Source organism: Suncus etruscus, chromosome 14 (genome assembly GCF_024139225.1).
Source record: "Suncus etruscus isolate mSunEtr1 chromosome 14, mSunEtr1.pri.cur, whole genome shotgun sequence".
Taxonomy (NCBI): Eukaryota; Metazoa; Chordata; class Mammalia; order Eulipotyphla; family Soricidae; genus Suncus; species Suncus etruscus.
In genome coordinates this window covers 75,027,203-75,054,102 of record NC_064861.1, presented here as the reverse complement: position 1 = coordinate 75,054,102, position 26,900 = coordinate 75,027,203, and the positions used below count along the sequence as shown (strand labels likewise).

The window sequence follows — 26,900 nt, the reverse complement described above, 5'->3', positions numbered from 1 at the left end:
ACCTCAGAACCGTTGGCTGGACAGGGTGGCAGACTTGTGCTCCTGGGTAAATTGTAATGTCCTCTGGGCATAATATGTCTAATATGGCACTCCCTGATGTGGAGTGAATTAATTCCCTTATCATGATGAATTTTCTTGGACTGGGCTTGGAAGGATTGTCTGTGAACTTTGCCCCTCATTTGGAAGGGCCTGGGGGGAGGCCCTGTGGGCGTTTCCCTGCATCTTGTATGTGTGTTCTTTTTTTTTTTTTTTTTTTTTTTTTTGGTTTTTGGGCCACACCCGGTGACGCTCAGGGGTTACTCCTGGCTATGCGCTCAGAAGTCGCTCCTGGCTTGGGGGACCATATGGGACGCCGGGGGATCGAACCGTGGTCCTTCCTAGGCTAGCGCAGGTAAGGCAGGCACCTTACCTTTAGCGCCACCGCCCGGCCCCGTATGTGTGTTCTTGAGGAGCTGAATTCATAAGGAAACGGCAATTTCTTTTAATATGCCCCTGTTTTCCACAATGGTAGCAGGCGATTTGCCTCCTGGGGATTGTGTTGAAACCTCTACTTAGGTTATTATCAATGAGGTTTCTGGATCTGCAATCTTTCGCCCAGTGGTGACCCCTTTTGCATTTTGGGCAAAGACCTGGTTTACAGAAAGTGTCCTGTCCCCGAGGGGAGTAAGGCATCATTCCCTTGGTAACTGGGAAGGTTTGTTCTGAGTCTAAGTGGGGTGGGGGTTGGGGTTCCCCATAGACATTCCGACAGGCATAAAGGAAATTATTCACATCTGCCTTTTCATTTAATGTATTCAATACTAATCTATAGGCAGAATTTGTATTATGATAAGCCAAAGATTTTACTAGGAAGTTTCTCATCTCATCTTCGACCCTAGGGTAGTACCTGGTTCTGCTTCCACCATTAGTTGGTATCTGATCCCACCATTGGGTGGTACCTGATTCTGGGGGATATAAACAAGGGTCTGTGGAAGGCGAGAGGCTTTTTTGCTAATGGTGCACATATATTGCAGTTTTCTACAATTTCTCTAAAGCAGAATCAGGTACTACCCTAGGGTGGGGGCAGAACGCCAGGTCACACCCTAGGGTAGGGCACAATCACCAATCAGGTTAGGGTCAGTAACATAATAATCCCCTTAAAATATTTACATACACAACATCCACTGAATATGTACTTTTGTCTCTCTCTCTTGACCTGAAGCCTCCTCGTATTGCGAATTGGTTTTAATAAAGAAAGAGGTGTTCTAGCTTTTTGGGTTCAAGGCAGAGAGTACAAGGTAAAAGGCCATGGAATCCATGATCATCCTTTCCTGGCTAGCTTGGTTTATTTCTTTCCTGCTGCCCTGCTTCTTCAGACCAGGTTGGGTGGGGTTTAGAAGTACAGTGTCTGGAGGGATCTTAAAAGACATAATTTATTTTGCACAAGAGTGGGCATCTTCCATGAAGGGATTCTCAACCCAGAGTTTTCTTTTCCATGGATTCTCATGTTCAGAGTACTCATGATTAAAGTTTTGAGCTAATGCCCTTAAATGCTGTTTTTCATATTGATTATGACTTTCTGCATAATATAAATGCCAATCAGAAATTTTTTTTTGTTTTTTTGGGCCACACCCGGCAGTGCTCAGGGGTTCCTCCTGGCTGTCTGCTCAGAAATAGCTCCTGGCAGGCACGGGGGACCATATGGGACACCGGGATTCGAACCAACTACCTTTGGTCCTGGATCGGCTGCTTGCAAGGCAAATGCTGCTGTGCTATCTCTCCGGGCCCTCAATCAGAAATTTTTTGCAAGAGTAGAAACATTTCAAAATCTCCTGAGACACAGTTATCCCAGAATCAGATTCTTTTTTGAACACATCCATCATATGCCTCACTGTAAAAGCTACTTGTGAAACTCCCCTGCAGAGAAATATTAAATTCATGGAGAAAATGAACAATACCTGCCAAATACACAAGCTTAGCTACCCATTCCTTGTCCAACTGGGGCTGTACAAAGTCAGAGTTCTGCTCTCACAGGAACTGCACTACTTCTTCCCTCTTGTCAACAAGGCGAGAGAGCACCCTTCCCCTGAACAGCCACTTCACTTCTTCATGGAGAAGATGCTAGTAGTGGGCATCCATACTCTCATCCAGGGTGGTGAATAGCCTAGATTTGATCATAATTGTAAATTTCACAAATTATCTTTACTGTGTCATCTGTCACAGAGTTTAGTTCACAGGGAGGTTTTTTTTTGAATGCTGTCAACCATACAATGAGTGGATACAATGTACGGGTGTGCAACTTCTGTTTCTTGTGACTACACAAAAATACTGAGCCATGCACAGTGCATTATCTGTGCATACATCAATGCATCAGATTATTATTCTGAGTGAAATGAGTCAGAAGGAGAGGTGTAGACACAGAATAATCATTTGTGTCAATTAAGAATAATAAATGGCGGGGCCGGAGAGATAGCACAGCGGTGTTTGCCTTGCAAACAGCAGACTCAGGACCCAAGGTGGTTGGTTAGAATCCCGGTGTCCCATATGGTTCCCTGGGCCTGCCAGGGGCTATTTCTGAGCAGATAGCCAGGAGTAACCCCTGAGCATCAAATGGGTGTGGCCCGAAAAACCAAAAAAAAATTAAATAAATAAAAAAATAAACAGTTTACCATCCTATGTATTTTCAGTTTTAAAAATGTGGCTCTTGGAGCCGAAGAGATAGCATGGAGGTAAGACGTTTGCCTCTCATGCAGAAGGTCGGTGGTTTGAATCCCAGCATCCCATATGGTCCCCTGAGCCTGCCAGGAGTGATTTCTGAGCATAGAGCCAGGAGTAACCTGAGCACTGCCAAAAAACAAACAAACAAACAAAAACAAAAACCAAAAAAAATGTGGCTCTCAAAATAAATTTGAATAGTTGTTTTGGCGAGATTTGGCTCAGTTGAAAAAAAGGGTTGCCGAACGATAGCCCAGTGGGGAGAGTGTTTGCTTTGTATGCAGATAATCTGAATTTGATATAAGGTATCACATATGGTCCTCCTGCCTTCCAGGAATGATCCTTGCATGGATAGTCACTAGTAACCCTTGAGAATTACCACATGTGGCCCCAAAGCCAACAGGGGCCAATATATAGGAGGAAAGGTGGTTTCCTTGCACAAGCCCAGTTCCTGCGGGAAGCCTCCTAATAATAAAACGGCAAGGTCATAATATTTCCTGAATGAAAGCAAGTTTAGTTTCCATTATTGAATTGTGTAATTCAGCTAAGAGGGCCTGAACAGTAGTAAAGAGGTAGATTTTTTGACTTGCATACAGCAAACCCAGTTAGACTCTCTCAGCATCTCTATACGGTCCTCAGAACTGTCAGGATGAATTCTTGAGTGCAAAGCCAGGACTATCTCATGAATATCACTGGTTTTGACCCCCAGAACCCCCTCTGCCCCCAAATGAGAAATTTGTAACCCAGCAGGATATAATCCTCTTGAGTGTGGCAGAAGGTTCCCATGAGAGCAGAGGTGTGGGGAATATTTTTTGGTGATTATCATTCTGGTCTCATCTATGCCAATATTCTAGCCATTGAAGGAATTTGCACTGTTGCAAAGGCAACAAGACATTGGAAGAGGTTAAGGGACACTGGTGATAGGATCAATGTTCAAACAATATCTACCTGAAACTTCATCAAGGAGGTTATTGGATGTTATTACTTGAGGATGTAACTTGGTAATTCAATAATAAATAGAAGTGGCTGGTAAAAAAAAAAGCACAGTGGTGAGGGCACAGGCTGTGTTTGATCTGGGTTTGATCCCAGCAACCCCTATGGTTCCCTGTAGACAGCAAGGCATAATTGTCAAGTTCCCGGGAGTCACGAGGGTTGGCCACCAAACTTAAGTCAAGAAAAAGTAGAATGGACTCTTGTGAGGAGGCTGGGAGCATGTTGGTACTGAAGGAAATAAAGAAGCAAATAAAATCCTAGCACTTCAGGATCAGAATTAGAACAAAATGGGCAGGGCATTTACCTTGCATGTGGCCAACCAGTTTCTTTTTTTTTTTTTGGCTTTTGGTTTTTGGGTCACACCTGGCAGCGCTCAGGGGTTACTCATGGCTCTTGGCTCAAAAATTGCCCCTGGCAGGTACGGGGAACCATATGGGACACCGGGGTTCGAACCAACGTCCTTCTGCATGCAAGGCAAACGCCTTACCATTGTGCTATCTCTCCGGTCCCGACCAACCAGTTTCGATCTCTGGCATCCCATTAATTTTCTGAGCCTACCAGGTATAATTCATGAGCATCGCTGGCTGTATGGCACAATAACAAACAAAAAAGATTTCTCTCTTTTGGGGGCCAGAATGATAGCACAGCAGGTAGGCCATTTCTTTTGCACAAGGGTAACTCAACTGTGATCCCTGACAACCTATAAGGTCTGCTTAGTCCTGCCAGGAGTAATTTCTGAGCACAGAGCTAGGAATAATCCCTGAGCACCACTAGATGTGCCCAAACCCAACAATAATTACAACAACAACAAAACAAACAAAAAGATCTTTATATAGGGTAGAAGCCTCTTGCCTTTAAAATAGCTGATTCAAGTCCAATCCCTAGCTCCCAAGAGGGTTCTATGATCCCATCTGGTAGTTTTTTGGAGCAATGAAGCAAGAATAAGTCTAAGCACTTCTTTTTTTTTTTTTTTTTTTTGGTTTTTGGGCCACACCTGGTAACGCTCAGGGGTTACTCCTGGCTATGTGCTCAGAAGTTGCTCCTGGCTTGGGGGACCATATGGGACACCGGGGGATCGAACCGCGGTCCGTCCAAGGTTAGCGCAGGCAAGGCAGGCACCTTACCTTTAGCGCCACCGCCCGGCCCGTCTAAGCACTTCTTATGTGACCCCAGAAACAGTAATGCACAAGCGCAAAATATCAGACCCAGCAGAAAATGAGTGTCCAGTGAATTGAGTCCTCTGTTTTAATTTATGGATGGGGCTGGGGAATAGGCTGGTGTTCAGTAAAGTTTGTGATTCCGTTTTGATTTGGCTCTTTCACCCACCAGGAGGTACTCAGGGCTTACTCAGGCTCATCACAGAGTTATTGTTTTTGGAAATGCTCAGGGACCTATGAGATACAGAAGATCAAAACCCGGCTATTTACTTGCAAGGCAAATGGCCTCCCCACTCTACTATTGTGGGAACCTTGGATTATACAGTCTGGTTTGGGGGCCACACCCAGAGGTGGTCAAGGATATTCCTGACTTTGCACTCAGAAATCACTCCTGGCAGACTCAGGGAATCCTATGGGATGCCAGTGATAGAACAGAATCAGCCACATACAATCCAATGTGCTACCTGCTGCAATACTTGACATCCCAGAGTCTGCTGAACATTGGCAGGAGCCATTCCTGACCACAGAGCCAGGAGTCACCTCTGAGGCTCCTGGTTGAGCCTGCCCCAATCAAAATAAACAAGTAAAGGAAGAAAACGAACAACCAAAGAAAATCAAGAATTAGCTCACATGTCATGTGATCAGCCCCTCACTCTTCATCTCTCCAGGACCTGGAGACCCGGCAGCGGTTTGAATCACCTCATCCAAGTCAGGGAATAGCAGAAATTGGCCTTCCAGGCCAGTAAGTGACTGGTGCTGAGCTGGAGCCTGGCCCTTTAAGACCGGCCGGAAGTCGCCGTGACGTCACGCAGCGCGCGGCTTTTCATTCTCTGTCCTTTTCCTCTGCGGTTGTCTTCCCGCCCCACGGAACTCCTGGCGGAAGCGTGAGTGGGGTTCCCGCTGGCGCGGGGGGGTCTGGAGGGACGATTTTCTTTTGGCCTACGAGGGGCCCCTCTAAGCGCCCGACACCCAGAGTCGCCTTCAGGTCCGCGCGGGCCTCCCCAGGGGTGTTTTGGGGTGGCGGCCTCCTCCGGAGACGAAAGGATCGGGTCGCGCGGACCTTCTGATGTCGTTGAGTTGGTTTGCGTCGAATTCAGCGGGATCGTCCTTGGACAGAAGTGACTTCGGAAGAGGCGAGTCGGGGCGGCGAGAGCAGAGCGGGAGGGCGATTGCCTTGCAGGCGGCCACCTCGGGACGGACCCCGGTTCGATACCGTCACCCTACATGGTCCCCGAGCCTGCCAGGAGCGACTTCTGAGTGTAGAGCCCGGAGTGACTCCTGAGTGCTGGCGGGTGTGACCCAAAACCACAAATAAAACAAACCAAAAAATAAAGAAAATTGTTTCTGAATGGTTTGATCAACATCCAGCTGGGAGAATGTTTGCCTTGCACACCCTGACTCAGCTCGGATCCCTGACATTTTTAAAGTGTAGAGAATCCTTCATGTGCAGGGAATGTGGGAAGGCCCTTCTTGATTTCTGAATGTTTTCTCTGCATGAGAATGTAAGTCCTGGGTCTGAAGCTGTAGCCCAAGGATCAGCCCCTCTGACATCCTGTGGCAGAGCCACTTCCAGGCTGAGTGAGGGCACAGAGTTGCTGGTATGCTGCAGGGGACGCTGGTGTGCAGAGTTCAAGCCCCAGCCTCAGCCCCTGCCTGGGTTCCCAAGGGCTGCGTGGAGCCCTGGGAGATGCTGGGCTCATGGCTGCCATTTCCTCCCGGTAGAGCAAGGCCAGAGCTTTGTGTCCACCTCACAGCTTGAATTCCAATCTGCTTTTCCCCAGGAGGGGAAGGAGCTTCTGACCTCATCTCCCATGTTGATCTAAGCTGGTGAACGAACTATGGGCCCATCAGGGTGTTTCAAGCCCCAGTGCAGGCACTTCTGGTCAAGGAAGGGCTTGCACATGTCTCTAGTACTCACCACTGTGACTTCCTTCCAGGGATTCCTGCAAAGGGCCTTGTTGCTTCTCTTTGTGAATAATCCAGGTTGGAGAAGATGGGGCGACACCGTCTGAACTCCTGTGCCCAGGTAGGGGTAAGTGTGGGCACAGAGAGGGTAAAGATGGGATGGGAGTGCACAGCCCCTCCCCCTCCCCCCACCCGTCAGGCTGTGGTTTCTGACAGGGCAGGGACTCTGTTCTCTGAGGCCACTTTTGTCCTAGTAGTTTCTCTTAGGTTTGTTGACTATACACAGTGGTACTTAGAAAGCTTTCTCCTGACTCTGCTCTTTGGTTACCCCTTTCAGGTCTCAGACCTAATGGGGTTCTGGGATCCAGGATTGAGCTTCTGGTAATATATACCCTGATGTTGGTGAAGAATGAGACCTTGATCCCAGGATTTCTGCCATGAAGCATCATTCTTGACTCACCTGGGGAAAAGCTCTCTTATAGTTTTTTTTATAGTTTCTGCCAAGAGATTTTCCTGGTTCTGCATTCAGGTATCCCTCTTGCTGGGCTTAAAGGACCATACGCTGTGTCTGATTCTTTCTGGGTCAGCCAAGTGCAAGTCAAGTGTCCTCCCTGCTGTTATGTACGATCAGCACAAAGTTCTTTTGTATTTTGCAATAGCTCCAGGATGCCAGGCCGATTCTCATTCTTCTGTCTTTGTCTCTTCACTCAGGACCCTTCATGTGGGCTTGATACATTGCCCCACGGTCACTAATTCACAAATTTGGGTCTTCACCATTTTCTGACAAATAGAAAGAACACTGCTGGGTCCTTTCTGCACCTTTTGGACTTCCCTGTGGGTTTTCTTTGGTTTTAGTTTGTTTCTCTGTGCTGTACTATCGGAAATTGTTTTGTTCTGTATTAAATTTTGTATCATAGTGGGAGAACTCAGGGCTTATCTTTTCTTTATTTGGTGTGTGTGGGGGGTTCACACCAGCAGTGTACAGGGGTTACTCCTGGCTCTTAGCTCAGAAATTGCTTCAGGCAGATATGGGTGATCATATGGGATTCCACGATTCGAACCACCTTCAGTCCTGGATTGCCCACTTGCAAGGCAAATGGCCTACCTTGGTGTTATCTCTCAGGCCCCTCAGGGCTTATTCTTGGCTCTGCACAGAGATTTTACTCCTAGCAACATCAAGCAACCTTTGTGTGTGCCTGAGATTGACCTTGGCTTTGCCCTGTGTGCTCTCACTGGCACTGTTCCAGTGGCCCAACAAGATCAGTTTGTTTGTTTGTTTGTTTATTTTTTGCCATACCTAGCAGTGTTCAGAGGTTCCTTCTTGCTTTGCTCTCAGAAAGGCTTTGGGGACCATATGTCATACTGAGGATGGAACCACAGTCCATCCCAGATCCACAGCATGCAAGGCAAACATTCTACAGTCGTCAGTTGTGCCATCTCCCCCTTCCTATTTGGCTTCTTTTTTTTTTTTGGTTTTTGGGTCACACCCGGTTGCGCTCAGGTGTTACTCCTGGCTCTATGCTCAGAAATCGATTCTGGCACACACAGGGGACTGTATGGAATGCCAGGATTCAAACCACTGTCCTTCTGCATGAAAGGCAAATGTTTTACCTCCATGCTATGTCTCCGGCCCCTTCACTTTGGTTCTTTAGTCTTTCATTCTGCAGAGTATTGCCTCTTTCTTCCTGAAGCCACATTTCTCCAAAGAAGAAATCAGTTGCACTTTCAGTCTCCTTGTTTATAGTCCCAGGGATTTGTGCCTTTGAGTGGCAACATGAGCAAATGATGTTACTACAAAGCATAGTGATTGGAAGTCGTATTTTTTTGTACCTGTTCAAGGAGAGATTTGCTTGGAAATAAACCGTGAATGCTGATTGAGACTAGCAGAAATTTGGCGCACTCACTGGACATTACATTTTCCTTCTTTCTCCCCCTAGTACCAAATGTAGAGATGGATTGAAATTGGGATTGGGCTCCTGTGTGTTAGCATATTCGTGTCACACCGGGAGTGCTTTTAAGCTCCTGGCTCTATGCTTGGGAGTACACCTGGCAGTGCTCAATGAACCTCTGGTAATGGGCATTGGTCCAGGTTTATTGATGTGTTTGCCACTATATCCAAGTACCTTGTAGAACAGTGTTTGCTTGTTAAGGTGGCTGATCTAGTTTGATTTCTGAAGCCTCTCCCCCAGGAGTGCTCAGGGAGATATAGGTTTTGAGACTGGTTTCTCCTGAGTCATTTAATCTTTGTAAGTTTGTCGAGACAGTCACTTTAGGGTCCCAGGAAGTCCCATCCTCCCCTCCAGTGCCTGGAATGCACCTCGGCCCTGTCTTCTTGTGTATGTTTTGGCTCAGGATGTGGTGACCTTCTACGATGTAGCTGTGAGCTTCTCCCAGGAGGAGTGGCCATACCTGGATGCCTCTCAGAGGGAGCTCTACAGAGATGTGATGCTGGAGATCTACCAGCACCTACAGGATATAGGTGAGCTGCCCTGGGGCTACCAAATGGGACACTCCTATGGGAATTTCTGTTCAACAAAAGATGCATTGTGATTTGAAGGTACCCATTGTTCTAACTCCCCAATCCTTAAGTTTTTTTCTTTTTCTTTTCTTTTTTTTTGGGGGGGGGGTCACGCCCAGCAGCACTAAGGGGTTACTTCTGGCTCTATCAGAAATTGCTCCTGGCAGGATCAGGGGACCATATGTGATGCAGGTAATCGAAACACTGACCTGCATGAAAGGCAAACGCCTTACCTCCATGCTGTCTCTCCGGCCCCAGCTCTTTTTCTTAGATGAATACTAATTTAAGTTTGGCTCTGCACTCATATATCGCTCCTGAAAGGCATGGGGGGATATATGGTACGCTGAGATTTGAACCAGGGTCTGTTTGAATCAGCTGAATGCAAGGCAAATGCCCTAACTGCAGTCTTTCCAGCCCCCCCCCCCCTGAAGATTTTATTTTGTTTGTTTTGTCTTTTATTTTTTGGGACACAACCGGTGACACTCAGGGGTTACTCCTGGTTATACTCTCAGAAATAGCTCCTGGCTTGGGGGACCATATAGGATGCCAGGACTTCAAGCCACAGTCTATCCTAGGCTCACGCTTGCAAGGCAGATGCCTTACCTCTAGCGCCACCACTCCAGACCCTGCTTAAGATTTTTTAAGGGTCACAGGCACCAGTGCTTACCAATCTTATCGGGGGATAGTGTAGTGTGATAGATCATATTTGAGGCTCCTGCCTGCAGAGCATGTTTCCCGATACCTTTTACTATGTTCTGGGCCACAATGAGGGGGCTAGCCCCAGTAGAACTGGGGTTGACATCTGGCTCTGCACTCAAAAATCAACCATGGCAGGGCGTGCTGCTGTTGGAAAAAAGTCAGGTGTGCATACCTTCAAGGCAAGTGCCCTCTCCACTCTACTCTTACTGCAGCCCCTTCCTTTCTTTTCTTTATTTGCTGTTGAGCCACACCTGATGGCACTCAAAGGTTAGTCTGTCTTTGTGCTCAGATATTACTTGTGACATCCTCGGGGAACTATCTGGGAAACCAGGGAAGAAACCAGGTCCACTGTGTCCAAGGCAAATTGCCTTCTCTCTGTGCTGTTCTCCTACTCCCAAAGATTCTTTTTGGGGGTTGCATATAACCTGTGGTTTTCAGGGGTTACTTCTGGCTCAATGCTCAGGCATTATTCCTGGCAAGCTTGGGTGACCATATCAGATGCCAGGGATCAAGCTTGTGTCTGCTGCATGTAAGGCAAACACACTACCATTGTACTACTGTTGCAGCACTTAAATCTAATCTCATCTATTCAAAACGCAGTAAGCATATTGAGAGCAGAGATTTTCTTCTTTATCTGGTTTGGCCTTGCTTATTGCAGCCCCCAATTCATGGGGCTGCAGTCCCCTTCCCTTTCTCTAATCCAAGAATTGTCCCTCTTGGGCAGGACATTGGGATGTGAAGCCTATGCTGATCTCCTGGTTGGAAGGCGCTGTTTGCAGAAGGCTGCAGAGAGGTGTGTTTGCAGGTGAATGTGGGAGGTGCTTCCCAGCCTCAGACGCTGGGCTGGGTGTGGAGCATTTGGGGCACATGTGAAATGTGGGTGCTTATCAGTATGTGGTGGCCTCCTGGTTCAGGTTTGCCGGACCTTTACACCTCCTGCTCTCTGCCCTTCATGCTGACTCCCAGAATGATCTGGAGCTTTGGCTGTCTTAGCTTTATTCTATCTGGTTCCCGTCTGTGGGCCTTTAGGATAGATTTTTAGATTCTGAGCCTCATCCACCGTCTGTGCCCTCAGACTGATGGCATACCCATGGTTGTCCTTCTCAGGGGAAGCTGTCTCAGTTATCTTTGGCATTAGATCATTCCTGACATTTTGGAGTTTGTGCCAGGAATGTTTTTTACTCTCGTGTTTTTGAGGTTGTCTTGGTGATGGTGCTCGAAGTCACTCCTGGGGAATCCTGGTGCATTCAGGGGACTATATGTGATGCCAGTGATAGAACCGGATCCACTGTTCATAAAGTACACACACTCCCTTCCCAGATAGATTTCACCGGAGTCTTGAAAACAATAAGAATTATTTTGTTTTATTTTGTTTTCCTGTGAGTAACCTTGTGATTTTCTTGCCTCTACACTCAGAAATTAGTGCTACACTGTTTTGGGGAGCATATGAGACGCCTGGAATTCAACTTAGGTCAGCCGAATGAAAGGGCTGTGCCTTCTCTCGCTATTATTGACATGAGTTCTCAAGAGAACTCTAATATGGGTGTTGCCCGCTCCTCATTGAGAGACTCTTATCTTTTTCTTTTTCTTTTTTTTCTTTTTTTTTTTTTTTTGGTTTTTAGGTCACACCCAGCCGCACTTGGATTACTCTTGGCTCTATCCTCAGAATTCGCTCCTGGCAGATGTAGGGGATGGGGGGATTCAAACCACCCTTGGTCCAGAGTGGGCAGCTTGCTAGGCAAATACCCTAAAGCTGTGCTATCTCTCCTGCCCCTCCTATCCTTTTTGTCATCTGATTTACTACCTAAAAACTACAGATGGTCACTATCTTGACTATTCAATCAGATTTCACTCAGTTAATTTGTTGTCGTTGTTGTTTTTTCGGCACACCTAGTCACTTTTGGGTTACTCCTGGCTATGAGCCCAGAAATCCTTCCTGGGTTGGGGACCATTAGGGACACCAGGGGATTGAACCTCTGTCCATCCTAGGCTAGCACTTTCTAGGCAGATGCTTTACCACTTGCGCCAGGGCACCAGCCCTCATTATCTTAACTTTTTTATTTTGATTTTGGTTCACACACAAGGGCACTTGGTTACTCCTTGAACAGTGCACAGAAAATGCTTCAGTTATGCTCGGGTACTGTTTTGTGTGCCGGGGATCAGACCAGCATCATCTTTGTCAAGACAAACAAACACCCAACCCATTTTTCTATCACTAGGCCCATCATTCAACTTAAGGTTTTTTATTTTTGGCTTTTTGGGTCACTACTCCTGGCTCTGTACTCAGAAATATCTCCTGGCAGGCACAGCAGACCATATGGGGTGCCACAATTCGAATCACCGAAGGTCCTAGATTTTTGTTTTTCTTGTTGTTTTTGGGTCACACCCGGCTGTGCTCAGGGGTTACTCCTAGCTTACGCTCAGAAAATGCTCCTGGCAGGCTCAGGCTCAGGGGGCTTGGGAATAAGGTATGCTTGGATTCGAACCACCTTCCTTCTGCGAGAAAAGCAAACCCCCTACATCCATGCTATCTTCCCTGCCCAGTTCCTAGATTTTGCCTGCAAGGCAAATGCCCTAATGCCCTACCCACCCCGCCCCACTTTATTTTTTGTTTTGCAATATAGTTGGTCACACTCAGAAGATACTCTTAACTCTGTGCTCAGAAATTACTTCTGGCAGGCTAGAGAGACCATATGGGATGTCAGGGATGCAACTTGTCAGTTGAATGCAAGGCAAACTCCTCCTCCCTGTTGTGGTATTGCTCTAACCCCAAACAGATTCTTACTTTGCATATTTGGTTTCATTTTAGAATACAGACCACCAGTTCAGGATTTGGCCTTTCAGCAATTTTCTTTTGGGACGGGATCTCCAAAGAGGGGTGAAATGGTAAGATTTGCACGCTCCAAATCAAGACTTTTATGTGGCGTGGGATTTCTTTATGCTGCAGGCACATGTAGTTCTAAAACTAGCCTGTTACCCCATCTATAGTTTTTGCACTTCTGGGAGAATCCTGAGCTCATCATTGGGAGAGGTTGCTGTTACTTTCACCTGAGTGCAAAATTCAATTCAATAAGTTTTCTGTCTCTCTTTTTTTGTTTGTTTTTTGTTTTGGGGTCTCAGACAGTGACACTCAGGGGTTAATCCTGACTGTGTGCTCAGAAATCTCCCTTTACTAGGGGGACCATATAGAACTCTGGAGGATCGAACCCACCATCCATACTAGGTCAGCCGTGTGCAAGGCAAATGCCCTACCGCTTTGCCACTGCTCCAGCTCCAAGTTTTCATTTTCTGTTGTATTTTTTGTTTATAGGCCACACCCGGTAGTGCTCAGGTTTACTCCTGACTCTGTGCTCAGGAATCACTCCATACATGCTCAGAGGAACATATTGGATGCTGGGGATTGACCTGGGCCAGCTATGTCAAGGCAAACTCCCTATCACTGACTATGCTATCAGTCCTTTTTCTCTATAAGTTTTCTAACCTAAAGTTATTAATCATATTTTCCACACTAAGGAAATTCTGTGGTTAATGGGGGAAAGGGGTTAGGGAGGGAGGAAATAGTTTCTTTTTGATGTGATAAAATGTTAGGTCAAGTGTGTTTTTTGTTTATTTTGTTTTGGTTTTGGGAGACACTGATTTTTCTAGTTCTGCACTCAGAATCACTCCTGGCTAGCTCAAGGAAGTATTTTAGATGTCAGGGATTGAACTAAGGTCACCCATGTGCAAGGCAAACACCCTATCCTCTGTGCTTTCAGTCAGGCCCAGGTTGAGTGTTTAATCTACTCATTTGTTGCTGGATTTCTATTTCAGTGGAAAAGTCTTTTTTCTGTGGTGATGGTAACCTGAGTTTCGTCCCCAAGCTCCCTTAAGTTTGATCGGGGGCACACCGCCGTAGTAAACATGAGCATTTCCTTTTAGGGTTCCACAAAGTGTATATAAAAAATATCTGCCTATAGTGGGGCTTATCTGTTTGGGAAAACACTTACATGCCTGTTGACTCAATGAAATGGAGTCTTTCTCACACTCAGGACTTCCACACCTGCAAAATTTGCTAGTCCTAAGAGTCAAAATAAAAATGGAAGCGATCAGGAGCCTAAAAGGTAAGGCATTTACCTTGCACAGTGCCTACCAATGTTCAATCCCTGGTGTCCCATATGATCTTCCCAGTACTGTTAGTTATGACTCCTCAAAGCCGAAAGTAATTCCTGAGTATCAGTCAGTTTACCCCAAAAACCAAACACACACACACACACACGCATGCACACACACTACACACACATGCACACACACACACGTGCACACAAAAGAAAAAAAGGGCCTAGTAAATATACCTGATAGTGTGCCTGCCTTGCACGCAGTGACCCAGGGTTGAGTATGTTATATGTTCCCTGAGCACTGTCAAGATTAAAGAGTGAGTGCAGAGCAAGGAGCATAGCTGAGTGTGACCCAAAGAAAGAAACGAAAACATTACATACCTAGGATAAAAGGCTTGGATGAGGGGTTGACAGCCTCATGGGCTTAGCCCCAATACTCTTTAAAGTACAGTATTTATTTATTTGATTTTCAGCCCACATCCGGTGACACTCAGGGTTAACTCAGAAATCATTCCTGGCTCATGGGACCATATGGCATGCCAGGGATTGGACCTTGGTCTGTTCTGGGTTCGTCGCATGCAAAGCAAATGCCCTCCTGCTGTGCTATTGCTCTGGCTTCCTTTTAATGTTAGGGCCAATTTTCACTGAGAAGAAAATTAAAAATAGAAAAGATAATTGTTGATCTGTTGGCTACCCCTTTCCCTTATACTGGTCTGTGGTATGTACTGCACAAGTGTCGGGAATGAAGGGGTAAATACTAGAGTGAACACAGAACCCCCACGGGGAGAGCCTTCTTGAATACCCAATAATAAGTGATTTAGGGTCCAAATATGACCTCCCTGACTCTTTTCTCAGACTGTATCCTAACTAGTCAACTTTCTGTACTGGGTATCTACCTGTTTCCACAGATATCCACAACTGTGGACAATTGAGTTTTTGTGGTTGAAGTCACAGTTGAGGGCCTGTTTTTAAAGAAGGAGACTGGAAATGAAGAAAGAAGTAATTGGGCTAACTTGTGCTTTTCCACAGGGAAGCAGCAAACCCCCGTGGGATGGGCGTATTTCTTTGTTGTGGAATACAGTCAGTAGGGAACAATCCTGCCTGCACCCTGATGGAAATGAGGACTCATGGGGCAACTGTTCTGGAGGAGGCCAGAATGAAGTGAGCATTCTCACTGAGAATCCCCAGTCCGCTGGGCACAGCAACCCTAAGTGTAATCTGTCCAGTTCCTGTACAAAGATCACCACATTTGGGCCACCCTGCCCTGACCAAACAGTGTTTGCTAGAATTCCCTCACGGCGAAAGTCGAACAAGTTCATTCCCTGCGGAGTGGAGGCCCCAGAGTGTAAGCATTGTGAGGGGGCTTTCCCATCTGCTTGGCATTGTGATTTACCATCAGACACCCTCAGTGCACAGAAACCCTCTGAAGGTCAGCAAGGAAGACATGCTCTTTGCCAACCATCACACCCCAGTGACCGTAAGGAAGTCTGTATGCAAAAGAAATGTCAGACACTTCCAGCAGGTGGCAAGGCCTCTCACCCCTCTGTCCTTACTACACCCATGACAAATCAAATTGGAGAAAAGTCTTATACATGTCAGGAATGTGGGACGGTCTTTCCCCACTCTTCATCCCTTACTAGGCACAGGTTTGTTCATATAAGAGAGAAACCTTATATATGCAAATATTGTGGGAGGGCCTTCAGTCAAAGCAGACACCTTTCTAGGCACATGTATATTCATACAGGAGAGAAACATAAATGTCAAAAGTGTGAGAAGGCCTTCTCTTCATCCTCAAGCCTTAGGATGCACATGAGTATTCATACTGGAGAGAAGCTTTATTCATGTCAGGAGTGCGGGAAGGCCTTCGCTCAGTACTCTGGCCTTTTAAGACACAAGAGAATTCATACAGTAGAGAAAAATTATACATGTCAGGAGTGCGGGAAAGCCTTTGCTCACTCCTCAAGCCTTTTAACACACAAGAAAATTCATACAGGAGAGAAACCTTATACGTGTCAGGAGTGCGGGAAAGCCTTCTCTCAATCCTCAAGCCTTTTTTTTTTTTTTTTGTTTTGTTTTGTTTTGTTTTGTTTTTTTTTTTGTTTTTGGGTCACATCCGGCAGTGCTCAGGGGTTATTTCTGGCTCCAGGCTCAGAAATTGCTCCTGGCAGGCACAGGGGACCATATGGGGCACCGGGATTCGAACCGATGACCTCCTGCATGAAAGGCAAACGCCTTACCTCCACGCTATCTCTCCGGCCCCAATCCTCAAGCCTTTTAAAACACAAGAAACTTCACACAGGAGAGAAACCTTATACGTGTCAGGAGTGCGGGAAAGCCTTCAATCAATCCTCAAGCCTTTTAACACACAAGAAAATTCATACAGGAGAGAAACCTTATACGTGTCAGGAGTGCGGGAAAGCCTTCACTCAATCCTCAGGCCTTTTAAAACACAAGAAAATTCATACAGGAGAGAAACCTTATACGTGTCAGGAGTGCGGGAAAGCCTTCAATCAATCCTCAAACCTTTTAAAACACAAGAAAATTCATACAGGAGAGAAACCTTATATGTGTCAGGAGTGCGGGAAAGCCTTCTCTCAATCCTCAAAACTTTTAACACACAAGAAAATTCATACAGGAGAGAAACCTTATACGTGTCAGGAGTGCGGGAAAGCCTTCTCTCAATCCTCAAACCTTTTAACACACAAGAAAATTCATACAGGAGAGAAACCTTATACGTGTCAGGAGTGCGGGAAAGCCTTCAATCAATCCTCAAACCTTTTAAAACACAAGAAAATTCATACAGGAGAGAAACCTTATACATGTCAGGAGTGCAGGAAAGCCTTTGCTCACTCCTCAAGCCTTTCAACACACAAGAAAATTCATACAGGAGAGAAACCTTATACATGTCAGGAGTGCGGGAAAGCCTTCAATCAATCCTCAAGCCTTTCAACACACAAGAAAATTCATACAGGAGAGAAACCTTATACGTGTCAGGAGTGCGGGAAAGCCTTCAATCAATCCTCAAGCCTTTCAACACACAAGAAAATTGATACAGGAGAGAAACCTTATACGTGTCAGGAGTGCGGGAAAGCCTTTGCGCACTCCTCAAGCCTTTTAACACACAGGAAAATTCATACAGGACAGAAACGTTATACGTGTTAGGAGTGTGGAAAAGCCTTTGTTCAATCCTCACACCTTTTATCACACAAGAATTTTCATACAGGTGAGAAACCTTATACATGTGCAGAGTGCGGAAAGGCCTCACAACCTGCAAAACTTTTAACACACAAGAAAATTCATTCAGGAGAGAAACCCTACACATGTCAAGAGTGTGGGAAGGCCTTTGCTCAACCTGGAAACCTTTTAACACACAAGAAAATTCATTAAGGAGAGAAACCTTATGTCAGGACTGTGGGAAGGCTTTTGGCTATTCTTCAAGCCTTTATAAGCATAAGAAAATTCATCCTAGGGATGCACACTGTGTAAGGAGTATGGGAAGGCTCTTACTCCTTTACAAGCCCCTTTAGTAGTATGAGAATTATAACAGTGATCTGCATGATGATACAAGATGTTGGCATTGTTCTTACATACAACTGGTGTGGGTTCAATCACTTGCATCTTGGACGGTCACTTTAGCATGGCAGTTGAGATACTGAGTGCACATCCAGGAATCATCTTTGAGAACCACAAGATGTGATCCCACCTGGAAGTAAACATTTTAAACAGGAGGTAATTCTGACATCTGGGATGTGAGAAGGCATTGATTACTTTTGAATGTGCATATTTGGGGGCAGAGCAATAGCACAGCACCTCGGGCACTGGCCTTGTCTACCGAGAGTAATTTTCAGCTCAGAGTCGGGTATAACCTAAGTGCTGTCAGGTGTGTCCCCAAACAGAAAAATTGCATATTATGGATAAGCCTTTATTTGTGTTTGGTTTTTTGTTTGTTTTTGGTCCTTGCCAACCGCACTTGGGTTACTCCTGGCAGACTCGGGAGACCATATGGGATGCTTGGGAACAAATCACGTAAGCCATGTACAGTGCAAACACATACGCTGTGTTGTGTTAAACATGCTGTGTTTCACAAGCATGGAAAGTTTCACTCAGTCTTCAACCCTTTCCCAGCACAGGGATATTCATATAGGAGAGATGCCTTATGTCAGGAGTGTGGGAACACATATGTCAATATAATCATTCTGCATTAAACTTTCTGTGGGAAGGTCTTCAGTTATTCTGGAAATTACTAGACATCACAATTCTGAATATTTGGATGGAATGAAGGAAGATCTTCAAATGATCCTCAGCTATTATATGAGGTTGAAGCCTCATCCCCCACCCTTTCTCCCTAGGTAACTTGACCTTACCTGCAAGACCCCGCCCATTCCTGGGAGGGGTCTTGGAAAAGGTAGATAAGGCCTTTGACCCAGAGGATTAGGTTTCGCCCCCTTTTGCCTTTTGGTCTTTGTCCAGCATGGAGGTCAAAGGGAATTGGCTGAAAGGAGTTAAGATGCAGGGCTAGCTAAGAATAGCTGTGCTTGAAAAGTTAGGATATAGGCCACACACATGTGGTGAATAGGGCATGAATAAAGTTGATGCTTCCTGATACCTGTCTCTGGATGAGTCTGATCCCGCTGTGCACCTAAACCTGGGACCCGCCAGCTGGATGGGGGTTGCGGAGCCCCGTGGCCTGGGATGTCAGGGAAAAATCCCTCAATCCTCCATCTCCATCCAGCACCATCTTTAATTATTTAATGCTACATCTGGCGCTCCGAACTCTGACCTGAAAACTGGACCCAAGAAAACAGCGAATATGGTGAGATTTCTGCTCTTCTGTTTGATTTTGTCTCTTTTCAGATGGAGTCAGCCCAAAGTGTTTGGCCACGTGAAGCCATGTTCAAAGATGGCCGTGACCCCTTCTAGGGGCAAAAATATCAGTAAAACAGGGGAATTGAAAATTTGTATCACTCCCATCCAAGACTCAGGACTGAAACTTTGTTGCCGAAAATCCTTTTTCCAAAAACCTCAGCCTCCTCTAAAACTGATGGAGGGCCTTAATTGGAAAAGGTTCAGAAAGAAAAAGCTTCTACAAGCAAACTGATTTTCTGAGAATGACCTTCGGCCTGAATTTGGATCTCGACTTTGGAAATTTCCGACTGGACTTTTAGTTTAAATAACTGAACTCTAGACATCCAAAAGCGCCCTGTGAAGCTGTGGCCGAGAAGCTGCAGTGGCTGTGGTGCTTCCAAAGTGCCGCCTGGAGGGGAGAAAAGGCAGCGTTGATCTGCCAACAGTGCCCGTCCTGCAGCAAAAAAATGGCAAAAAGCTAATCAGCCCAGAAACAGCAACACCTGCGGCTTGGCTCGGCTCAGCTCAGCTCAGCTCTGCTCCAGAAAAAGGGCAAGCTTGGAATCCACCCTCCATATCACAAAGGTGAAATGGCGCGAGCGAACCGGCCTGCAGAAAGTTTAAAGAAGCCACGTGGTGAGATCAGCGTGGGACAAACCAGCATCTGGACTTATGGTTTTAGGTGTAGGGTCTAAGCGGGTAGTCATATATTTTACTCTTAGTTGGTGATGGGGTAAGAGTTAGTGGTTTAAAAAAAATTTTTTAAAGGAACTAATAACAGTTTAACCCATTTAAAGATCTGATCTCTAACCGCCTGCATCTTTGTCTTGAATAACTCATTTTCTTTATAATTTGACTGTGTTTTGTTTTCCATAGTTAATATTTTTAATTGCAAAATGTTTTACTGTGTGTATTTTAATGTACTTAGCCTGTTTTTAAAATGTATGTTATGTATTTATGCTGTAGTACTTGTGTGTAGGGAAGGTTAATAGGAACAGAAAGTTCCCCCAATATAGTTTAAAAGTATAGGAACATGAAAGTTCCGGAATAGTGCTTGGTAGAAAAGCATTAACAAAAGATTAAGTTACAGGTGTATAGTATATTTTGCAGAAATGTTATGTTTTTGAACAGGGCTGGTATCTTAATTTTCACTTTATTACATTGTTGCATAAAAATATTAACCCACCTTTGGCTAAAGGTGGAGTCAGGATTACTAAAGGTTCTTTTGTATTTCAGAGAAGGGGGAGATGAAGCCTCATCCCCCACCCTTTCTCCCTAAGTAACTTGACCTTACCTGCAAGACCCCGCCCATTCCTGGGAGGGGTCCTGGAAAAGGTAGATAAGGCCTTTGACCCAGGGGATTAGGGCTCGCCCCCTTTTGCCTTTTGGTCTTTGGCCAGCATGGAGGTCAAAGGGAAGATGGCTGAAAGGAGTTAAGATGCAGGGCTAGCTAAGGATGGCTGTGTTTGAAAGGTTAGGATATAGGGCACACACATGTGGTGAATAGGGCATGAATAAAGTTGATGTTTTCTGATGCCTGTCTTTGGATGAGTCTGATTCTGCCATGCACCTAAACCTGGGACCCGCCAGCTGGATGGGGGTTGCGGGGCCACGTGACCTGGGATGGCAGAGAAAAATCCCTCTATCCTTCACCTTCCCTCTCCATCCAGCACCATCATTAATTATTTAATGCTACATGAGATAAATTTATATTAGACAGAACTGTACATATAGAATGTTGGATCTAAGTTCCATTCTCAAGCTTGATTACATAAATACTGATGGGGCAAGAGGTAGATTCAGTTAGTTGGACTTTGATGTGCAGCATTGCATATGGTCCCGCATGCAGCACCAGTATTGATTCCTGAGGGCAGTTTCAAGAGTGATTCTTGAGCAATGCCAGGTGTGGACAGAACCAATATAAGGAGAGAAACCTTTGTCAGCATGTAAGGAATGTGGGAAGGTCTTTATCCAGGCCAGTAGAGTCTGGAATATACCCATCTCATTGGTATATTCAGTGTTGTGAAGCACTACATATGTTTGAAAAGGGAGAAAACTCAGAACTTGCTCAGAACTCTGATCGCAGTAAGGTCTTGAAACCCTAGAGACTTAATGGGTGGGGACGTTTTTCACTGCATCCCCAGACCAAATTGTGATTACAAATCGATATTATCACATGTAATTGCCTGATATTGCTTTAAGGTCACAGAAATCTCCCTGAATCAGGGCAGTACCCATAGTACAGTGGTAGGGCACTTGCACAAGGTAGATACAGGACAGAACAGTTTGGATCCCTTGTGTTCCGTATGGTTCCCTTAGCCAGGAGCGAGTTCTCAGCACATAGCTAGAGGTAACCCCTGAGTATTGCCATTGTAGCCAAGAAAAAGAAGGAAAAGAAGGAAGTCTCCCCGAAGGAAGCAAGTTCATTTTTCACAGCAGAGGCAACAAAAATGCAATCTCTGGCACTGCTGGTGCAGGCACTGTTTACAAGGTTTTATGGCCAAAGTGCCCTGCAGGAAATGGGCCTGCACCACAAGCGTTGCCCTGGTGATAGCCAGGCCCTCCCTTTTCCCAGCCTTTGCAGTGCCCCTGTTTGCTAATAGAAATGTCTGAGAAAAAAAATGTCTGAGAGACTGAGACTGTCTGGTTGGTGATTTGGAACCAAGTAAAGTAATACCAATAGCCCATGACTTGGGGCTATATGTTTCATTCTTTGATCCAACTCTGCACCTGGTGTCTCTACTCCTGGTTTCAGGGATCTTTGTGGAGAGCAACTAGACGGCAGCAGTGAGTCCTATTTTTTCCTTGCCTTTAAAGGAACCAACCAGTGCCGTGTTCTGGAGCTACTCCTGGCTTTGCACTTCTAATCATTGTTATTTTTATTAGATAAAATTTACGATGGGGGCCCGGTGAGATAGCACAGCGGTGTTTGCCTTGCAAGCAGCCGATCCAGGACCAAAGGTGATTGGTTCGAATCCCGGTGTCCCATATGGTCCCCTGTGCCTGCCAGGAGCTATTTCTGAGCAGACAGCCAGGAGTAACCCCTGAGCACCGCCGGGTGTGGCCCAAAAACCAAAAAAAAAAAAAATTTTACGATGGACTAATACTTAACCTCACTTTGTCAGTTGGATCCATATTCCTATGAGAAGGACTCTGTGGAAATGGAAAACTGGATTTCATGATTGTCATAGTATGTAAGCCCCCAACCCCCACCAGGTTGATTGCAGTGCACAGAACCAAGAGCCTGCAGAGGACACACATAAACTAAAAACAAATGAAACAAAATTATTTTTAGGCCACACCCATTTGACACCCAGAGGTTACTCCTGGCTGTGTGCTCAGAAATCGCCCCTGGCTTAGGGGACCATGTGGGACGCTAGGGGATTGAACCATGGTCCGTCCTAGGCTAGCACTTGCAAGACAGTCTATTGCCAGCTCTCCAGCCCCCAAATGAAACAAATTTTAAAAAGTGAAAAAAACGCATTGATGTTTGGGAAGAATGTGCTTATAGTGAGATTTTTTTGTCTTTGGGCCACTCCTTCTAAACTCTACAATCACTAATTAACTCCTGGCTGGTATATGGTATCCTAGGGTATGCTGTGAAGTAAACCAGAACTTGGCATGTGCAAGGAAACCACCTTTCCTCCTATATATATTGTTCTAATATATATTAGGAGGTATATATATCCTAATGAGATATTCTAAATGGCAAGTATAGTCCTTTTCATTTGTGGGGGGGAGGGGAAATAACACCTGGCCTTCAGATGTGCTCATTGGCACCACACTGACCTCTAACCTGGCACCAAACCTGGATGGCAATGCCATCATGGACCATAGCCATGATGTTCCCAAGTAGGCCTTTTAATTGGATTAAGGAAAGAAGACAGGTGGAGTTGGGGTGATAGTCCAGTGAGGAGAGAGTTTGCTTTGTATGCAGTTGATCTGAATTTGATGTAAGGTATCACATATGGTCCTCCTGCCTGCCAGGAATGATTCTTGCATGGATAGCCACCAGTAACCCTTGAGCACCACCACATGTGGCCCCAAAGCCAACAGGGGCCAATGTATAGGAGGGAAGATGGTTTCCTTGCACAAGCCCATTTCAGGTTTAATTGCCAACATCCCCTAGGGTACCCCATACCAGACAGGAACAATTAATGATTGCAGAGTTAGAAGAACTTTTGAACATAGCCAGGTGTGCCCCAAAGAAAAAGTAAATAACTCACTATAAGCACTTCTGTGATTCTGCAGTGAATGACATAATTGAGACATTCTCACAACTGATTTCTCTGCACATCTGTAAAATTTTCTCATCCTGGGGCCAAAGAGATAGCATAGCAGTACTGCATTTGTGGGGTGGTACATTGAGGTTACTCAGGGTTTACTCCTGGATCTGCAGTCAGGAATCATTCCAGGAGACCACATGATGTGCCAGATATCAAACCTAGATCAGACAAATGCAAGTGAAATTCATGTGGCCAACTCTGGAGGGACCAGTTTTGATTCGGGCATCCCATATGGTCCTCTAACCTTCGAGCGGTGGTTTCTGAGTGCAGATGCAGGAGTAACCCCTGAGCACAGCTGGGTGTGCCCCGAACCAAGCAATCAATGAAGAAATAATTGTTTTCTCATCTTGTGTGGAAAAGAAAAGCCATTAAGTTGTTACATGGAATTTCCATCCATGGAGCTTTTTTTGCATTGAATGAGCCAAAACAGGGGAGATATACAGATTAAGATAAGAAGATATGACAGCAACAATCGTGATTGTGAAAAGCTTTTACTGGGCCCAAAGTGAAAGACTTTGGTGTTAGACAACTTCGCATGCTAGGAGCCTGTAGTTGTAGTTGGTCTTCTCTTTATATTATTATGTTTGCTTTTTGGTCTTGGGGCCACATCCTGTGGTGACTCCTAGTTATGCGCTCAGAGATCACACTCCTGGCTTTGGGGACCATATGGGTTGCTAGGGATAGAACCTAGGTCTGTCCTGGGTCAGAAAACACCCTTCCTCTCTGCCATCACTCTAGCCCCTTCTTCAGTTTCTTTTTTCTTTTATTCTATTTCTCTCAACTTTGCTTTCCTTTATCTTGAAACAAATATATATGATTAGTTATGTCAATTATTTTATACATTTTTTATTTTTATTTATTTTTTGGTTTGGGGCCACACATGGTGACCTTAGGGGTTACTCCTGGCTCTTTGCTCAGAAATCTTTCCTGGGTTAGAGGACCATATGGGAAGCCTGGAATTGAACCGCGGTTCGACCTAGGCTACTGCAGACAAGGCAAACATCTTACTGCTTGCATCACAGCTCTGGCCCCACATTTTCTTTAAATAACAATTTTTTTTGGTTTTGGGTCACACCTGGCAGCACTCAGGGGTTACACTGGCTCTATGCTCAGAAATCACCCCTGGCAGGCACAGGGGACCTTTGGGATGCTGGGATTCAAACCACCGTCGTCCTGCATGAAAGGCAAACGCCTTACCTCTATGCTATCTCTCCGGCCCTAAATAATATTTAAAAAAGAAAGGACCAGGAGCTGGAGCAGTAGTGTGTTTACCTGACACTCGGCTAACCCAGGATGAACCTCGGTTTGATCCACAGCGTCCCATTGGATTCCCCCAAGCCAGAGGCCATTTCTGAGCGTCACTACGTATGGCCCCCAAAAAAAAAAAAACAAACAAACAAAAATAGGTGGCCAGGTATATATCAGAGCGGTAGGGCATTTGCATTTATGCTTCATGTGGTTTACCCAAGATGTATCTAGGTTTGATCCTTGGCATCTCAGATGGTACCCCGATCTAGGCACCATTTCTGATCACATAGCTAGGATTAACTCCTGAGAGTCACCGCATGTGGTCCCCCCCAAAAAAACCCCCACAAAATTATAAAAAATATACAGACTGGATCTACACAAGAGTGGTAGGGTGTTTGACTTGCACTTTGCTGATCTGGTTTTGATATCTGGCACATCATGTGGTCTCCTGCTTTATACAGGAGTGATCCTGAATGCAGATCCAGGAGTAAACCCTGAGCACCCTGGGTGTACCATCCCAAAAAGAGAATATAAGAGACTGTGTCAGGTACTTCATATTGGTGGTTATGTGTGTGCCTTGCACTCAGCTGACCTAGGTTTGATCTCAGGCATCCCATATTGAAAAGAAATCTATGTGTGAGGTCTATGGGAAGGCTGACACATTACTATTCATTGAAGAAATTATATTGGAGACTGACCTTTTGTATTAAAGGAATATGAAAAGACATTTTTGAAGTCCTCAATCCTTACTAGAAATGTAAGTTCGGGACCGGAGAGATAGCACAGCAGTAAGGCGTTCGACTTAGGCGCAATAGTACAGTGGTTTGAATCCCGGCATCCCTTATGGTCCCCCAAGCCTGCCAGGAGCATAGAGTCAGGAGTAACCCCTGAGCGCTGCTGGGTGTGACCCAAAATCAAAAAAAATGTGTAAGTTCATAACGGAGACAAACCTTTCTTAAGGAAAGAATGAGGGAAGAGCTTTTAGAAGATGGGCCCACATCCTAACACATTAGGTAGTACCTCTCCTTGAGAGAAGCCATGTGGATTCGATTCCCTGCATCTATTTGGTCCCCTTACACCTGAATATATGGCCAAGAGTAACTCTCAGCTTCACCTTGTGTAGCTCACAAGCCAAAATAAAATTCTAGAGTCCACTCTGAAGAGATAGCACAGCGGTAGGGCATTTGCCTCAGAGGCAGCCTATTCAAGACAGACAGTGGTTCGAATCCTGGCATCCCATATTCCCCCCTCCCCATGCCTATCAATCGATTTCTGAGCACAGGTCTAGGAGAAACCCCTGAGGGCCATTGTTGTGACCCCCCCAAAAATCTATAGGCCAATCTTAACCTTACCAAGCCTAACCATACTGCAGCTAGCTTACAGCCATCTTAGGGAATTTTGAAGAACTTGAAGTGAAAGATCACCAAAACCCTTTATGCTAGAATCCTGTAAGCACAATAACTCCATCTACTTTGAAAAAAGTCTTTATCTTGTAGCTAGAGTTGGAAAATCTCCAGACCACGAGCCAATGAGAGTAGTGAAAGCTATAGCACATCGGGAGGACAATTGCCTTGCATGTTGCTGACCTGGGGGCTGATCCAGGTTCTATTCTCAGCATCGCATGTGGTTCCCGTAGCCTGCCAGGAGTTATTTCTGATCGCAGAGCCAGGAGTAATCCCTGAGCAGCCACGGGTGTGGCCCCAATACAAAACAAAAGCGCATTTTATAAAAAGCTCATTGTCTCCTAGACAGTTATCTAGAACATTCTTAAACTGGTGCAGGGTGTATTCCTTGAAAATGTACCTTTGCGTGGAAAGTTAGATTGCTTGCTATAAGCACTGTAATTGTCATGGGAACCAATGGGAAAGGGAACTTTCATACCATGTTTTTGTTGCAATTCAGCCCTTGCTGGGGCTGGAAGGTGAAGGGATGGAGGATGAGGTCTTTCTCCTCCAGCTTGGACCACTTGTCTGCCACCCTGTTCAGCTTGCGGGTCTTCAGCCTTATCCACAGAATAAAGCTGAGATCTCCTGAATGAAGCCTGACTGCCTGTGAGTTTTCTACCCGATGCTCTCCTGAACCTTCAGACCTGCGAGCTGAACAGGATGGCAGACAAGTAGTCCAAGCTGGAGGAGAAAGACTTCATCCTCCATCCCATCACCTTCCAGCCCCATCAAAGGCTGAATTGCAACAGCTTTATGCCAGAAACAGGCAGGTAGAACTTCCTCAAACTGCTATAATTTGTAGTCAATGAAACTGCATTATTGCTGTGAAAAACAATGTTCTGCTAATTTTGGTCACTCAAGTAGGCTCTTGTTTATATAACCTATGTTGCCACTGACAACATCGCAAACCTCATTTACTCCTAGAAACAGCTAGAATGTTTCCAAAATAGTACAATGTGCAATATTTGAAAACACACAAGACAGTTTGCTGCATGGAAGGCAAGGACTTTGCCTGG

General features: G+C 45.5%; 2 protein-coding genes across 2 annotated transcripts in view; one reads left to right on the top strand and one right to left on the bottom strand.

Annotated features, from left to right (window-relative positions):
• The window catches only part of ZNF91 (zinc finger protein 91), a 693,978-nt gene that overhangs the window by 463,393 nt on the left and 203,685 nt on the right, over positions 1–26,900 (bottom strand). The gene's annotated exons all lie outside the window — the stretch shown is intronic.
• The window catches only part of LOC126027241 (zinc finger protein 93-like), a 594,792-nt gene that overhangs the window by 493,553 nt on the left and 74,339 nt on the right, over positions 1–26,900 (top strand). The window contains exons 2-3 of the mRNA XM_049786237.1: positions 16,063–16,126; positions 16,331–16,872. Coding sequence (XP_049642194.1) covers positions 16,063–16,126; positions 16,331–16,872 — 606 coding nt within the window. The remainder of the gene's footprint in view (positions 1–16,062; positions 16,127–16,330; positions 16,873–26,900) is intronic.